Source organism: Indicator indicator, chromosome 25, assembly GCF_027791375.1.
Source record: "Indicator indicator isolate 239-I01 chromosome 25, UM_Iind_1.1, whole genome shotgun sequence".
Taxonomy (NCBI): Eukaryota; Metazoa; Chordata; class Aves; order Piciformes; family Indicatoridae; genus Indicator; species Indicator indicator.
In genome coordinates this window covers 13,883,202-13,900,808 of record NC_072034.1, presented here as the reverse complement: position 1 = coordinate 13,900,808, position 17,607 = coordinate 13,883,202, and the positions used below count along the sequence as shown (strand labels likewise).

Genomic DNA, 17,607 nt, shown 5'->3' with positions numbered 1-17,607 from the left:
AATTATCTGTTAGCACTAACCATCATCACCTCAATTTTTTCTTTTGTAAATCCAAGGAGGCAATCGGACTGGGATTCCCAATGAGCAGCAGCAGGCAAAACAGGACAGTGGTGGCCCCAGTCCTTGAATGGTTTGGGTTGGAAGGAACCTTCAATATCATCTAAGATCCAAACCCCCTGGCATGGGCAGGGACACCTTCCACTAGATCAGGTTGCTCAAAGGCCTTTACTGAAGTAAAATCTAGCTTTGGTCCAAACAGCCAGTGAGGGCATTGTAAGTCAGAGTAGGTCCAGAGGAGGCCATGAAGATGATCAGAATGCTGGAGCACCTCTCCTATGGAGACAGGCTGAGAGAGCTAGGGTTGTTCAGCCTGGAGAAGAGAAGGCCCAGGGACACCTTGGAGTAGCCTTCCAGAGTGGTACAGGAAAGCTGGAAAGGGACTTTTTACAGTGAGACAGAGAAGAATAAATTCTTCCCCATAAGGGTGCTAAGACTCTGAAACAAGTTGCCCAGAGATGTTGTGGAAGCTCTAAGCCTGGAACTGTTCACAGCCAGGGTGGATGGGGCATTGAGCAATATGATCTAGTAGGAGGTGTCCCTGCCCACAGCAGGAATGTTTGAGCTAGACAACCTTTAAGGTCCCTTCCAATGCAAACTGTTCTATGATTCTATGATTTATTATAATGGTCTCTGCACTCATAGCATGTTTCATCTTCAAAAGAAAATGTAATGTCATCAGAAAATTAAGGACAAGCAACACACCAGCTCTCAGCTGGCTTTGAGGGGAATCTACTTCTCCATTCCATGCCATGAGCACATGCTCCTTTGTGCTCTCACATACACAAGAGCTGTAAGGTAAACATTTCCTCCTTACTTTCCAGGTCCCTAGTTTGTCCCCAGAACCAATGATTTGTGAGCACCTCCTGCCCACAGCTGTATTATCCGCTGAGAAGCAACCACCTGCCTAGCCCTCTCCCCAAGGTAAGGGCTGCCTGGCAGAGCAAACACCAAATCACTTGGCACTCACTCTTAGAAACGTGCCGTGGGTAGTCTCGGTTACGTTCAGGATGGCAGGAAAAAATGCTGCAACTGTCAAAACAAGTACTCTTCACTCAACTCGCTCGTGGAGTGGTAATTCAGAGACTAAATTTTCATGACAATTTTAGTTCAAAACTGCAACAAGGAGAAAGAAAAGGGCTGCTCTTCAGAAGGCAACAATATTTTCCAGCCATTTTTGAAAATTTGGCTGGAGTAGAAGGGATGCTGGCTCTTCTTTCCCTTATTTCCCCTCAACCCACAGCCCTACAAGAAACAGGATTTAATTCTAGCACCTTCAGCAAGGCTTGCTTCCTTTATAACCCTCTTAACACTCCTATTTAATCTTTTCTTGGGCCCATGCACAGAGCTATAGTAAGCCTTGCAACCCACTAATCTCCACAAAGAATGCAGGAATGTTAAGTAAATAAATAAGGATGGATTCAGGACAAGCAATGGCCACAAAGTATTTGTAGGAATGAAACACACCACCCTGTCACCTGCAAACTGCTTTCACACAGTGTCTGTTTTGGTAGGATTAGAGCTGGATAGTGGAGAACTACAAGTTATTTTTTCTTTGTCTCTGCCAGTGGGGGGTGGATTTATTTTTCTTTCCAAGTTGCAAAGCACAGGCAGAAACGGTAATATTAGAAACCTGACATTTTGCACTCATTCCTGCTTGCATAACCATATGTTTTTATACCAAATGGGATTCCTTTGATGATTATGATGATCTTCTGGTTTGCATGATTTTACTTAAAGATTTTTTTTCCCCCCTGCTCTCAAGAGCTAACATCATGCAAAACAGAATAGTATCATCCAGGTTCTAGGGCACACTTAATTTGTAACAACTTCTTAGTATTTCCCCCTGCACCGCTTACTTTTTTCAGAGTAACAAAGTTTCACAGTCAACACATACAAGTTTTAAAATAAATGCCAGCTAAAGATAGTCATCTGATCTTTGAAACATTATTTGCATGGAGGCATTGCACTTTCTGAGAAAAATAAAGAGAACTTACCCTCATCTGTAGGGTTGAACCCACAGATATCACAGATACATCGAACCCACTTATTCATCTCCTCCTCGCTGTCTGCTACCAAATAGAAAACTCTGTCTATAGTGTTGATATCAAAAATATAACTGTTTTCAAACTCTTTCTTGTTGAACGTTAATCCAGCATCCACTTGTTGACACAAATTTAAGTCAATAATTCGGATTGGTTTCTTGGCATGGTCGTTTTTGTAGTATTCCAATACATCTGGATCCCCTGTTAAGCGACCGCTGCGAAGCACAAACCATCTCCTCTTCCATGCCTGAAAATTGGAGAGGAACAAAGGACAAAGATTAGAGGGAAGAAATCACACTCCATGACCATACACCTTGTGTATGGTTTCAGCCTGTGTTTAACCAAGTAATAATAAATATTTCAATTATAATTCTGAGAGATTATACACCTGTTGCTCTCATTTAGCACAACCTGTTATTTTTACAGCCGTGGATGAGGGGATTAGTGATTTTGTATTTTAAAGTTTATTTCTTCTGTTTTTAAGCTTTGGTTTTAAGAAGGGGATATAATTAAAGAATTGCTTACAAAGCAAGAAAGGAAGAATCGAGTAAAGAGAAAAAGGGGAAGGGGACCAGGAAAAGGGAAAAAGGTATACACTAAAACTTCTGAAGGAAGCTGATGTAGAGATGGGGAAGACAAAACAAAACATTTTAAAGTGTGTTATTTCCAATATCTGCTGCTTTGAGCGACATATTTTAACTAATCTTCACTGATAATCAACGACAGCCACCTGTATTTGAAGAATAGACAACACTCACTTGATACACTTGCCTCTATAGTAGAACTCTGCACTCACAACCTCATCATACTTCTACAAGAGTACTTCTTACAGAAAAAGAGCTACATTATTATTTTGGAAGCTGTCAGAGAGATGGGGATGGAGAGAATGACCAAACATTATAGTTGAACCACATAAAATGTCTCTGTGGAAAATATGTCCACAGAAGAAATAATCTGACACCATGCTTGTTTTACCAGTCTTGCTGTTGCTGCAGAGAGAAAGAAGCTGGTCCAGGAGAGAAGCAGGACTAAAAGCCTCATCTTTCAACTACTCCTCAACTGCCTTTCATTCCCATGGACCTCCATTACCCAGCATAATTCCCACCAAAGACATTAAACAAAGCAACTAATGTTTGCATACAATGTCCTTGTGTTACCAACAGCATCTTTATCTCCCCACTTCACTGCATTTTGGCTCCTTAGCTCTACCAGAAAAGAATGAAATCAGCAAGGCTGGTCCCAGAAGAGGTCAAGATGTGATGTCCTTTACACACTGGGATGCAGAAGATGTCTGGTGTCCTTTACATACTGGGATACAACTTTGAACATAAGACTTTCTTATTCTGTATTAGGGAAAGATTCAGACCCATTTTCCCAAGGCACAGGAGTGTTTCCATCTGATTTTTATGTAGCTGTCACCTTCAAATGAACTAGCAGAGGGGGACGTTGACAGCGAGAACTGCACTGCCATCTTCCAGCTCCAAACTAGTGCTGTCAGCTTTTCACTAGAGACTCACAAACCCCTCATTGTCCCTCATGGGCATGCCTTTTTTGGATATCAAGCCTAGGAAGCTATTATGAGAAGACAATACAGACAAACAGGAGAAGGGGAAAAGTGCCAGACAGCTTAATTAAGACTTGTGACCCGTTCCCCAACTCTAAAAGTTATTTGATTTTAAGCTAATTTTTATACTTGATTAATAAAGTGTATTCATTGTAATTGTGAATACATCATCTGCCTTTGAATGCTGAACTGTGTGCATCAAGTCAAGGTCTCAAGCAATTATTTCCATGGTATCACTAAGTTCAAATGGGTAACAGCAAACCACAGAAGTAGAATACCTAACAGACGAAACCCCTTCACTTCAGATTTCAAATGTGAGCATCTTCTAGTAGTCCAGCTGATAACCACTACTTAACATCAACCCAAAACCAGCAGTAAAGTTTGTTTTGCTTCCTGTTTCTGAATCAAGTGACAAATTAGATGCTGGGATAACAGGAAACATCAGTATCAGAAGCTCTCCTTCCAAACTGTTACCAATCAAGCTGCAAAATTCTCGCTTCAGAAACCAGCTTTATCTTTGACCTCTGCCTTCAGCCATTCAGAAGGAACTTTCAAAGCTTGTGTCAGGAGGAAAGAGATTAGGAGAGCAATTCAGAACCACAATGCATTCTGTCTCACAAAAAAATGGAGGTTTTTTTTGTGTAATAACTACAACAAAAACAACCTGAATCAAACAAACCAAGTCAACTTCATCAACAACCAAGTATGCCTCTTCTAGGGAGTTTATTTCTAGTACTATGTTAAGGAGGGAAAGATTCTTAGTGAGCCTTCAATCTCTGTAGAGCATTGAGTAAAGAGCACTCTTAAAAATTCAGAAAATCAACTAGCTAAACAGAATTTGCTTTCAGGCCTTCAAGCTACAAAATAGCAACTATCAAGCACTTCAAACACTGAATTTAGCCTGCCAGCACCTGCTACTATTTTTGAAGGGTTTTCACATAGTGCATATGTGAACGTTTATTTCAGTCATATAATGAGTCACACTCGCTGAAACTGGCACAGATTATATTCAAAAACAAAAGCAATTCCATAAACTACACACTAATAAGGCAGATACAAAGGTTCTCTGGATTACAGCACAAAGCACAATTTAGCAGCAGAATAAAGCTTAAAGCTAGACAAGCGAACTGACATCAGCACCCTTGCTAATCATAGTACAAAAGCGCCTCTATATTTTGTCAAAGCGCAAAGTGAGCCACCATAAATCACTCTTTGTTATTTGAAAATATCTGGGATTCTTAAAGCTTGATCTATTTTTAACATTTCAGTATTTGCTGTTGTAAGGAAAGGTCTATGCTGCCTCACTGAAGTACAGAATACTGTGCTGTAGCTGTAAAGGAAGAGAGCTCCTTCAGTAGCAGCTTTCCTAAAAGATAGACATATTTACACAAATTCACCTTTTTTTTAACCCCTTTGGGCACACTTGTTTGAAAATGTTGTATTTTCATCTACAGAGCACACTACACGCTAGTTCTCAGCATCACCAAAAGAGATGCAACTGGTTTAAACCACAGGAAAATTACAGGTACTAATTATTTGTCACACATTATTATTTTTATCAGTCACACATTACCACACATTAGAGCTTTCTGTGCTGCAAGTCAACTACACTACATTTGAGAAGGCAAAAAAACCCCTAAGTGGCCAGGGCAGGACTGAAACATCTTGTCCCAACAACAATATAATTTCATTCTGGAAAGATATTTGAGCAAAGAAAGAAAAGGTGGGGATTTAATGCAGAAAGTTTTCAGATATATAAAATGTTTGTTATTAATATAAATAGGGGGGGTTAAACGTATTTTATAACTACACTAAGACCTGGTTACAAAACTCTGCATGCAGATCAAATACCTAACTGAGAAGTAAAATTGTTCCTTTTAAAAGTGTAGCAGAGCAAACATCATGGGAATCACATTCCCCAAGAGCCTGTGTAGGCTTTGTGAATCATTACAAAACGAGGTTTAACGAGGTTTGCTGCTTTTGTTTCAGGCTAAGAAAAGCCTTGTGTGTCTCCCAGCTTGTTTTCCCCCTTTGAGCTGCACAGCGTATCAGCTGGCCTAACGTAGGACATCACCATGCTTGCCAAACATTGTCCTGCTTGTATCATGAGACTGTTGTATCATGAGACCATCATAACTATAGAGGCAAGCTTGTTTGCTTGCTTTTGAGGTAGTCTAAAATGTGACGAGCTGCTCACCCACAGAGCATCAAGTGATCAAAGGAACAGGGGAATTCTGTATTTTTCACACAGCATTTTGAGTAGCTTACAAAGCAAAACCAAATTTCTGTGATTAGTTTTTCCACTCACATATATGCAAATTGCTGAATTAAAAGCGAGTGGATCAGCTAAGAAATTGGCTGAAAGCACCATTTAGCAGTGCTGGGGTTTGTTGGGTTTTGGGTTTTTTTATTTTATTTGAGAGACCGTAGCTAAATCTGTATGCAATACATTTAATATACAATATAATCTCCTTTACAAAAGGTGTATCTGTTGAAATTGTAGCTCTGACTCCCTCAACTTTTATATTTATGCATTTCCCCCCCTCCCCTTTCATATACATTCAAGAGGTACTTCATTCAACTCTGGCTGTAGTTCAAAGATGTAGGAAATGGGGAGTGTATGTGTAAATGGAGAGGGAAAGGCAAGAGGAAGGGCCAGAAAGAGTAAATAATTTCCATTTATACTTTTAAAAGGATTTAATCTTCCATTTGGATCCCATCAAGCTGTTGCTCAAGAGGCCCAAATTCTTACATGAAACATTTAAATAAAAGCTTAGAAATGTTGAACCAGACAACTTTTTGTGGTCAATTTTTTACAGCATTTGCTCTCATGTGGTGAAGTAACTCTGCTTACTGATAAACTAGTCAATTATCTCTCTTAGGTTTGCTAAGTATTGCTACCCAAAATCCTCACATCATTTAAAGCTGATTTTCTTCTTCTAGCACGTTTACCACTTTCTTTCTCCTGGGTAGCATCCAGTCAAAAAAGCCTCCACGACTGTGAAGTACCACCTAAGCCAAAGAGGGTATCAGTTACATGCTGCTCCACTAATACTGCTAATAAATCTTTCCCCCATGCATGACTAGTCGACCTAGGAATAAAATTACAAATCTCAGACCCTCCCTCTCATCTTTTACGTGTGCAGAAATTTGTGCTTAGGTTTTCATCTCTGCATGCCACAAAGAGTACTTTAAAAGAGCAGTATCTGGCATTCTCCTTTCCCAGACAGTGAAGGCTTGGAAGAAAGAAGTGACTTACTTGTGGGTACAAGGAAGGATCCAAAAGAACACCTGACATTTTACAATCACGTGACAACACATTTCCTTGCTCTAAAAGAACTTAAATAGTAGTAGAAGACATGCAGAGCATTAACCAGAGAGAAGGGGTAAAAGAAAGCCCAAGGTCACTTCAGAATGCTCTCCTGGACATTTAAGTCCTGAACCTACAGTTGAGCTATTTTCACTTGTCTGCTGAAGTGAAGATTTAGTTTTCTCTATGCTTTTTGCTCCCATCTAAATCACTTACCCCTCTCCCTTTATTTTTTTCCCCAGTGTAAAGGTCAAATAATATTGAAATTGCTACGTGTCTCTGGCAATCAAGAGGAAGAAGGATCACAAACAGAAAAATGAGTATTTATTTTCCCCTTTGCCTCCACATCTCTAGTGGCCAGGTGTTCTGTTCAGAGCAAGAGTCAGCTACACCTCTGGCACAGCACCACTGACTCGTGTTAGACCTGTGCTCTGCAGCCCATTAGCAGGTTAAACAAAACAAAAATAAGTTTTCCTTCACACTGTGCTTCTTTTTGAATACTATTTGTGGCAGGCAGAGACCAGTGACAACTGTCACTGATGAGCTCCATCCCACAAGGCACGTATTTGGGAGGACTGCCGGGAAGTAGCCCAAGGAGGTCACCTTAGGTAACAGCACTTCAAGTACAGAACTTTATTTTTTCCACTTGCTCCCCTCATGGCTTACAGACCTATCTCCAATATGGTGACATTTTAGAACTTCAGCTGACATTTTCCCTAAGAAATTCATGCTTTCCTTGTGTATTTCTACATGGAAATAAATTAAGGGGTGTTTTTCAGAAAGCATTTTCTGGAAATCTTTTAAAACTTTTTTTTTTAATTTTTAAAGGCCATATAATGAGCAGCACAACTGAGGAATACATAATTACTATTTACTTCTGCAAACCACTGTCATTACACCTACTGGTAGCTGCCATCCTCTTCCCTAAAACCAATGCCCTTGCTTTTTCTTTTTTCTTTTTTTTTTTCTTAATGTAAGATAGAACAACTAAACCGAGCACAAAAAAAGGCATATTTAGTGTCTCAATTCTAACAGCAGAAATTGCATTTCCAAGATGTGACAATGGTCCAAACATTCTACTTTCAGCAGCAGTTAAATACTAAGAAGTGTAAACAGATTGCTGCAAAATAAACAAATGTGATATGAGGAAAACACTGAATACATTACGACTTTCTTTAAATACTTAAGACTTGTTTTCCAGGAAGCACCATCTTTTCTCACTGAGTAAAATAAGGAAAAAACAGTCTCAATGGAAGTTTCCACTCTCCTGGCCATCATCCTGATCATCTGTTCCGAATACACACAAGGCCAAAATTTCCTGTTTTCAAACTATTGTCACCATTTGCTAGTCTTGTGCTGGCGATTCTAACTTTAGCTTGTTAAACAAACAAAAGAAAACACTGAAAATACAGCAGAACAATGCTGCCACACAGATTTACTGTGAGCACTGTTTCATATCTGACATTTCAGCATGTGAATTAACCTCCCAGCCTTACATTAATAATTAAAACGTCAAAAAAAGGCTCAGAACAGAATTCAGACCACATAGCACTAATTGCTGCTTTATCTGGTGAATCTGAAACTGAGTATTTCCAGAGTCCTTTCCATTTCACGTGATGGTTCTTGGGGTTTTCTTTTTGTGTTTTTTTTTTTTTCGTAGATCTTACCCCCATCATAAGAAGGGCATAAAATTTTTGGAATGAGTCCAGAGGAAGGACACAAGGACAACCAAAGGTCTAGAGCACCTCTACTATGAGGATAGGCTGAGGGCACTGGGGTTGTTCAGCCTGGAGAAGAGAAAACTCCAACGGGACCTTGCAGCTGCCTTCCAATACCTGAAAGGAGCCTACAGAAAAGGTGGAGAATAATTTTTCAGAAGGATGTCATCTAGTCACAGGACTCTGGTTTTAAGCAGAGAGAGAGTAGGTTTAGACTGGATCTTTGGAAGTTCTTCGGTATGAAGGTGGTAAGACTCTAGAATAAGTTGCCCAGAGTGATGGTGGATGCCACTTCCATGGAGGTGTTTAAGGCCAGGTTGGATGAGGCCGTGGGCAACCAAGTCTAGTTGAGAGATGTCCCTGCCTATGGCAGGGGGGTTGGAGTAGGTGATCCGTGAGGTCCCTTCCAACCTGCGCCGTTCTATGATTCTGTGAATCTATTCCCAGTGTAATTGTGTAGCCAGGTCTGAATCATGCAATTCCCATTAAACTGGCCCTTGTGCATTAGTCACTTCAGTAAATACTTTTCTGCAGTAAGTCATGAATTTTCTGTTGGCAAGCACAAGATTTTCACTGCCATACTCCTGCTCACCAGAGTGTAAAGACAATTATCATCATCTCTTCAGCAGAGGAGAAAATTCTGAGAGATGTATAGAGCAATAAAGCAGGAGATCTGCAGCAGAGCTAGGACCTGAGCCTTCACTGTCTACAAGCTAAGATCAGTGACCATATTGTCCCTGTATCATAAACATCTTATCTACTTCTTGTGCCTATAAATAATCTGTCATTTCTAATCCTTTGCAAACTTACCTTTTCACTTCTAGTTGTCCTACTTCACACCACCCACCCTATGTGGCTGTCATCACTCCCAAACAGAGACACATTCTCTCTCACAGGTATTAGCTTTGCCATCTCCTCTCACTGCTTTGTCAGCAATGAAAACAGAACACTTATCATGGCATGTTGCTTGTTGCAGCATAAGGAGAAGTGTATTTTACCCTCACACCTATGTGGTCACTGGTTTTCTGTTCTGTTTCTCAGAACAATTCCAAAATTCGATGTTTTCCTGTCTCATCAAGAGCATGTCAGGTCACCTTTCCTCTCTGGTTTTTCCTATCTCTCCTACTTAAAGAAAATACTTTCTCCCTTCTCTCATTCTAATCACATCATCCTTTATTTTTAAAGTTCTTCATTTACTGACATGCTTTATTAAAGTTTTGAGCCTCTCAACTATTTTTAGACTTTTTCTTCTTTGGAAACTCAATATACTTACTTGACTCCATCCCTCTTGCAAATCACCTCCTATCACTTTGCTCTGCCACCTATACTTTGGTTCATTTTTCCTTCTCTCTAGCATCTGTGATCTTTCTTCAACTTCTGAAGGTTCCCTGAATCAATGAGCAAGGGCATGACACCTTCCTTCAGATTATTCCTAAAGATCAGTTTCTTTGATAGCACTTGCAACCACCCAACCAAACAAGAATTTGGCTTTGCATCAGATGGTCTTCTTTAAAAAGTAATGGCTTTGTGTGTTCATCAGACAAAGGCTTGTTTGTGGGGTTTTTTTGGTTCCTAAAGTCGCTTCACTCTTTTCATCAGCTCTTAATTAGAAGTCACTTTCCCCTAAAAGTCTTAGTCTAAGAAAGCAACACATTCAGTGTAAGTTCTGCTCTTTTTCTTTTAAAGTGTCTGTACATTACTTCTCCCAAAGATTATGAGTGCTGACAAGACCCCCTCACCAAGACAATTCAGAGAAGAAACCAGCTGTGCTATTTGAATTGAGTTCCACTATCATGAGCTCACGGGTGCATGCTCTGACAAGCTGCATGAGAGCAATACACTGAAAATCACCAAAATTTAAGATAATCATGCAAATCTGAACCTGAAAGGTCAAACCTATACTCCACTGATATCAACATCTACTAACAGCCAGGGATGAAAGAATTTACCATATACTTTTGTCTATTCATTCCTTGTTTCCTAGGAGAACTGTCATTTTGAGGTGGTGTGAAAAAAACCTCCCTTCTTCCAGATCACAAGACCAGGGTTTTTTTTTCAATAATTTGTACAGGTTCACCTCCTTACTTGCCTGTGTAGTTATCTATCTTCATCATCTGTGGAAAGCTTATATACAGGGAAAAGCAAGACACCACAGCTATGTAAAAACATGCAATTCCTGACATTGTGTTGGATCCTTTAAAGGACACTGCAGTTTCAACAAACATCTAACATATGCTTCACTGCTCCATGTTTGGGTCACTCAAGCATGCTCATATTGCACACAAAATACAGATTTCTACAGATGTCAGAGGCCAGGCATTCTGCACATCATCTCATCAGCAAAATACTCATAGGCTTAAATACTCCCCACTAAAAAAAGAGTGTTTCAGCTACACAAGAAGCAGTTGCTCCAATTCCAAGGACAGTGCAAAGATAACCCATAATTTCTGCAAATTGCCTCCCAACTAGCTAGCCTAGTTTAAGCTACTAGTTTTATGCATAATGAAAGAAGCTCCTACACATCCATTAACACGCATGGAAAAGTCTCCAAAGTAATCTCCAGACAGTGTTTTAAATAATCCCTACAAATTACACTTAGGACATGGTGACACTGTCCTTATCCATGCCTTGGGAGAGAGCAAGGGTGCACATGAGCATTCTCACAAAGCAGGTATCTGTAGACCAAAGCAGGAGCCTCTCTTGTAAATGAGTCAGTCACTATCACAGCAATAACAGGACTGACACTTATTCAAGCCACTTTACTCAGGCACCATAGAGGGAAAGCTAAAGGAAATCTATTGTTCTGTCAAAGTGTCACAGGGAGAATCAACAGACTACTTTTTACATACTGCAAGGGATTTCTTATTCTAAGAATGGGGAAGAATTATAGGGAGGGCACACCCAGTGTTTACGTTTTAGGACCAAAATTATTAGATTTTCCATTACAAATCATCAGATCTGCAATGTGCATGAATCAAGTGTGCAAGCATGGCAGGAAGAGCTGCTAAGCAAAGTAAAAGCTAACACAAAAGTCAGCATTGTGTTGGATATACACATTCTCATTTGATACAGTTCAAAATATTTATCAACTAGGCTAATTTTTTTTCTGAATATAATTGATCTAAAGAACTCCAGAGAAAAATGTATTTCAAAATAAACAAGCACGAAGTCAAAATTCTTTGCAGGACATGATACGTGAGTTGCTTTTACTATGCTAATTCAGCTGAGTTCCTATCATAACAAAAACAAAATACTGCAAACAAAATACTTTCAAATCCAAATATGTCACTGGGAGTAACAAAATGGTTAAGAAATTTAAAAGCCAGCTACACCACATTCCAACAGCAAATTGAACTAACACACCAGCATATTGAAAATTAAGATGCTTTAGTATAATTACTTTGATTAGCTTACAAAACACTCCTCTTGCTGTCATCAACTCGCACAGAAACATTTCTACTGTTTCCTAGACTGCAACAGTACCCTCGTGTCATTTATTCCTAGGATTCAGAGTTATGTAGATTTCAACTACCACACCCTATTCATTTCTCTTTTGTTTTCTCCCCACTCCAGACCTGAATCGAGATCTGTTCTGCAACCAAATTCTCCCAATGGCATTGCCAGAGTTTCTTACCACAAAGGCTACGCTGTCATGCCGCAGGAACCTGAGCACCAGGAGCAAGCCCTGGTCAGCCAGCGTCTGCTCACAGCAGCTCACTGCAAGCCTCCCTGGTGACAAAGCTGAAGTACTCAGCACTAGTGTTCTAACAGCCAAGAAATTACACATGGTTCTTGAATAATGATACCAACATCAAGATTAACTAAGTGTTTTAGAGGGCTGCATTAATGCACCTACACATGCCCACGTATGCCTGTAACATACCGAAGGGATACATCACAGAGCTGCTACTTGCTCTTCATGGCATAAACATTTAAAACTTGTCTTTTTTTCTTTTTTTTTCTCCTTTTGAGTTGGTGATACAACTGAGCAACCAGGTAGAGGTTTACTCTTGCGCTTCAGAAACAGAATTTACCAGTTGGCTTGTAAATCAAAACAAAAAGCACACCTCTTTTTGAGCAAAACACATTTTTCAAGCAAAAAAGACAACGTTCTTCAAGGAAGCCCTCGTTTACTTACTCCAATTCATTCTCCATATACCTCAGTTACAAAGCAGAAAAGCAAACAACATCAAGAACAGGGTTTTTTCTAATTTACCTCTTCAAGTCTTCAGCAAATTTAAGCAATGTCCTGGCCATTTCTGTAGTTGTGTCTACCCCAAAATAAGCAAAGCTTTCTTTTTCCTGCCAGCTTCCCACCTCACTCTACACCACCCTATCCTCATAACCTTTGACCAACAGGAAGCAGACACAATGGACTGAAAATAACAGCAATTGTAAGATTTCAAATGATTTAATATGTGAGGGGTGGGCTTAAGAGCTGAAAAACTTCCCTTGCTTTGGTTTTTCAAGAGTTGGTTAAAACACATTATCTACATAGACTTAAATATATTTGTTAGAGATCCTAGGCTGAAAGAGGCTAAAAACTGTCAGCCACACTACTGAGAGAAGAGAGGTATGAATTCTTGCTTATGCTGAGATTCTGCATTTAAGTTCTAGTCATTGGACTATTACATACAATGATTTTCTGATAGTGTAAACCATAGCAGTAGAAGCAGCATTGTATCTCCCCCCAACCCAAAAAAAATAAAATTATCTGAGCTTTTAGATCAGTAATAGGTATTATATATACATACTTATACACACACACATACATATGTCCCATAGAATAACATGGCATTCTGGTAAGCAATAAAACCAGCAGCCCATTTAAACACTGCAGTTAAACCTACAAAAAAAACCCCAGTGATGATGGAAGTCACAGAACAATTTGCTAATACAGAAAGGACCTTTGCTAATTCTAAGTCACTGAGGTGCACTTTGTGGTGTAGAAGGGAAGAACTTTATCTTCTCCTCAGGTAAAAGCCCAAGCAATGACCCCATATTATCTTTGCTGCTAGTAAAAAATTCACGTGCTTTAAACTGTACTACAGTCATCTTGGCACAAATGCCCAGGTGTTACAGATTCTAAAGTCCAGATAGGCAATTAAAGCATTTCTGTTTATTAATGCTCTGTCTTGCACCTCAAGTACCAGCTGATTATTATTTTGCAAAGCCACAATCACGTCCTATTTCTGTCATCCTTCCCCAAAGCCCTCAGGTTCCTCCTTTGTGGTTACACCACAACACATGATAAGAGCAGAATGAACTAACTCAGAGAGGGACTCACCTCTTGTCTAAGAGCTATACTGCATCTTCTGGAGAAGAGGATAGAGAAGAATAAAGTGTCAGTGTCATTTTCCTGAACACAAGATGACTACATCAAAGGTTCCTCTGCAATTACAAAAGTCAGTAACACTCTCTGCTTTGCAAATGCCAAGCAAAATTCTAGGCCAGGAGAACTACAGGGGAATAGTTACAAGCATGCTGAAATCCAAGGTCATCATCATGTTCCAATGTAATTTGGTGTACATTTGCTCCCCAATGCACACACCTTACCAAGCATTCACTGTACCTCTACTGCACATCAGGAGCTGCTTGGTTTTAAAAGCATTATAATCATGGAATTACATCAGAAATATTTTCTTGGCAGAAGAAGCTCAGGCACTGCATTTCTACAGGGTAAGACTGGATCTAGCTTGTCAATGCAGTATTTCATTGAGACCTGCAAGTGCTGAAAATAACTGCAGAGAAGCCACTTATGATGTACTTCAGCATGGTATCCACAACAGCTTCCAAATATTACATGTCTACAAGTGCACATCAGCAAACTTTTGAGCACAGCAGCAGAAGCCACCACTGACATGTCATAATAGTAGCTTGAAGCACAAATGGTTGAACAAGGAGAATAAATGAAGTTCTCTGCAAGCCTGCAGTTGAAAAGTCCCTTGAAACCACTTTGCCTGCTAATACAATCCTCCTTTTCCCTTCCCCTGTTTTAAGACACAACTTGATGCCATCACACCAAGGAATAACAGAGAAAGGATATCCTGCCCAGATTTTCCATTATACAGATCAGATCATCAATCCAGAGAGGTCTTTGCTTACACATAGGATAAAAAGAAGATGCTTCCAACTGATAAACCCTGAGAGGAAGCAAGGTTGGCTCCATGACTATTTTTAAGTAGTTAGCATTCACACAATGGCCTAAAATTAATGGCCAGCCCCCAGGGTCCACAAAGCCTTCATTTAAAAAAAATTAAGGGGTTAGCATATTTGAGAGGGAGAAAAACAAAACAAAATAACTAGAAGGTGGCAGATATAATTGTGCTTCTTCCCACCTCAAATGAATTTTGCACGCTTGGTTTAAGTAAGTGAAAAGAGAGAAATCTTCAGATTGCTTTAAAAATGAAGCATTTCCTTCAACAACTGCTAGAAGAAATTTTACTTCACAGCTCTTGTGATTTTTCACTAATACCCTTTTGCTGCAAGTATCACATGACAAAAAGTAATTAAAGGCAGAAAAATAAGAATATCTTTATGTAGCTGTATCATGAAAGAACGAACTTGTTTCTCAGCCCCAATTTCCAAGGCCAGCTACCACAGCTGTGCTGCAGCTCCCAGCTGAACAGCTCCCTACAGCTCACCACCTAATAGACAAAGGGCATTTAGTTTTCCAAATGGCCACTGCTTCACATTTAGCTCAGTTAAAAGCATCTCACATCTAAGGCTTCATCTAAGCATGATAAGAACAGCCATACTTTGTGCATCTGGACAGATGATGAATATAAACATCTTTGGTATCAGCTAAGGATGAATAATTTAAGTGGCATTAAATGCACTGAAAATGTAATTCCCATGCCAGACATTTCTTTGGATAAAGAATAAGATGAGGCAAAAGGCCCTTTCAGATTAGCTCTGCAATCTAGGAAATGGCCAGAAACTTGAATGGTGATATTTAGAATGTCTCATCTCTCACATTTAGTGCTAAAAATTTCCTATCAGCATTTATTCATTTGAAGGTTTGTTGTTCCCTTTTTAATAACAGCATCCTTCTGATGAGTAACTAGGAGAACCCTGGCAAATAAAAATTGCCTAAAATTCCTGATCTCATCACAAACTCCTCTATGCACTAGATAAAAAGTGAACAATTAGCCTGCTGTTTGCTCAGTATAGTGAGATTGTTCAGTTCTTCATTTGCATCACAGTATCATCTGATCCATCACAGAATACAGAAAAGCATTAAAATCAGATTAAAGAAACAACAAATTTATAATTAAACCACCAACACTGCTATGAGAACTTTAACCCCATCAGGTTTTTCTTATTTATTTTGTAATTTTGAGCAGATTCAAGTGTTACAATCCCCTTACCTTATCTGGCTTGCAAAGTACTTCACATTTTCAAGCTTTACTCTTTGACACGAAAAGCAATCACTGCATTATCCAACTGCTTTTTACACTTTTTGGTAAGAGTTCATAAGTAGTTTCACTTACTATAAAAATGTTTAATTTTTAACTTACAGGCAGCAAAGGAACTCTAGAACTGAACTCCTTGTTATTTATGGTCTCTCTATACATCTAAGCCACATCTACTTTGTTTACTGACTGGAAGCTCTTACTACTGCCAGCACTTCAGGAACAATGTAAGTGTGGAAAGGGGAAAACATGTTTTTTTTCTATGTTTTGTCATCAAACAGAATTATAAGGTACACATGTACCAGTTTGAAAATATTTTTAATAGCTGGTAACCTCAAGTGGACAAAACAACCACCTCAGCAGGTACCCTGTCTGAACTCATAACTTAACCCTTTTCTTTCTGGAGCTGTTTATGAGTAATTACGACTGCCAGATTTGTTCTAACACTGATTATTTTCCAGTATCTGTATTGTAATGACACTGAAAAGGTGTATTCCATTCCTAAAGATGACCGTTTTTTAATCCTTAAAATAGGAAGAGTTTTGAGGCAACAGCAAGACACATGAAATCTAAAACAAGATTTAGTATCTGGCACAAAGATGTTTTCCAACCCTTAAAGGATCACAACTCCATTTATATGAACCCAGTAAGAAACACAACTGAATTGTTTTGACTTTAAATGCAGATCTATAAAAAAGCCACTACAAGAACATACCAAACCTCAAGCAAAAATAAGGAAGCATCTCGTTTTGTCATTTTCTCCACCACTTACAGTGGCATCCAAGGTCTTTCCTCCCCTAGGGAATTTTGGTGCCACTCATATTGATTTGTGTGACAGGGATCCAACTTGCCTGTGGGGTTACAGCAAGGTGAAAAGATGATAACTACCAGCTAGGTAAGTCCTCTGAGCCTGACCTAAGAGACGCCACTGTGTTCTACTTCCAAGAAGTGAAATTCAGCAATGAATTGTACTTTTACATCCACATTAGGTCTCACGTGGGTTTCCTAAGCTATCATTTACCCTTGATGCCAAACAGATGTAAGGCACATATTGAGGACTCCAAGGGGATGGCTCCCCTCCTTACACAGCCAATCATCCATCCTCCCTCCTAGATCTGAAAGGTTAACAAAAATGCAGAAAAAAAACCCCATTAATTACTCTAAGCACTCCTCAGCCACCCCTCACATTTGAGCATGTTGGGTTTGCCTGTGCTGCAAGCTTCTAGAAAGTTGCAGAGGTGAAGCTGCTTATTCACAGTGTGAATCGTGACAGCAGAGTGGTAAGCCCAACAACAACATCAAACCATAATTTTAGAAACTGCTGATGTAGAATGATTGTATCTTCACTGTCACCAACTGCCAAGACAAGACACCTACTAACGTCACAGTATTTGTGCTGCTGCAGGCAGCTCCCTATCAGGCAGGTGCCACTTCACTGAAGCTACTACAGGATTTGAGAGCACTCGTTTTTCTTGATAGGCAGGGAGCCCAAAGACTG

The 17,607-nt window shown here is 39.6% G+C and overlaps 1 protein-coding gene across 2 annotated transcripts in view; it reads right to left on the bottom strand.

The window, feature by feature from the left end:
• The window catches only part of GAB1 (GRB2 associated binding protein 1), a 96,157-nt gene that overhangs the window by 38,037 nt on the left and 40,513 nt on the right, over nt 1-17,607 (bottom strand). For both annotated transcript variants that reach the window (XM_054392354.1, XM_054392355.1), the window contains exon 2: nt 2,055-2,349. In XM_054392354.1, coding sequence (XP_054248329.1) covers nt 2,055-2,349 — 295 coding nt within the window. The remainder of the gene's footprint in view (nt 1-2,054; nt 2,350-17,607) is intronic.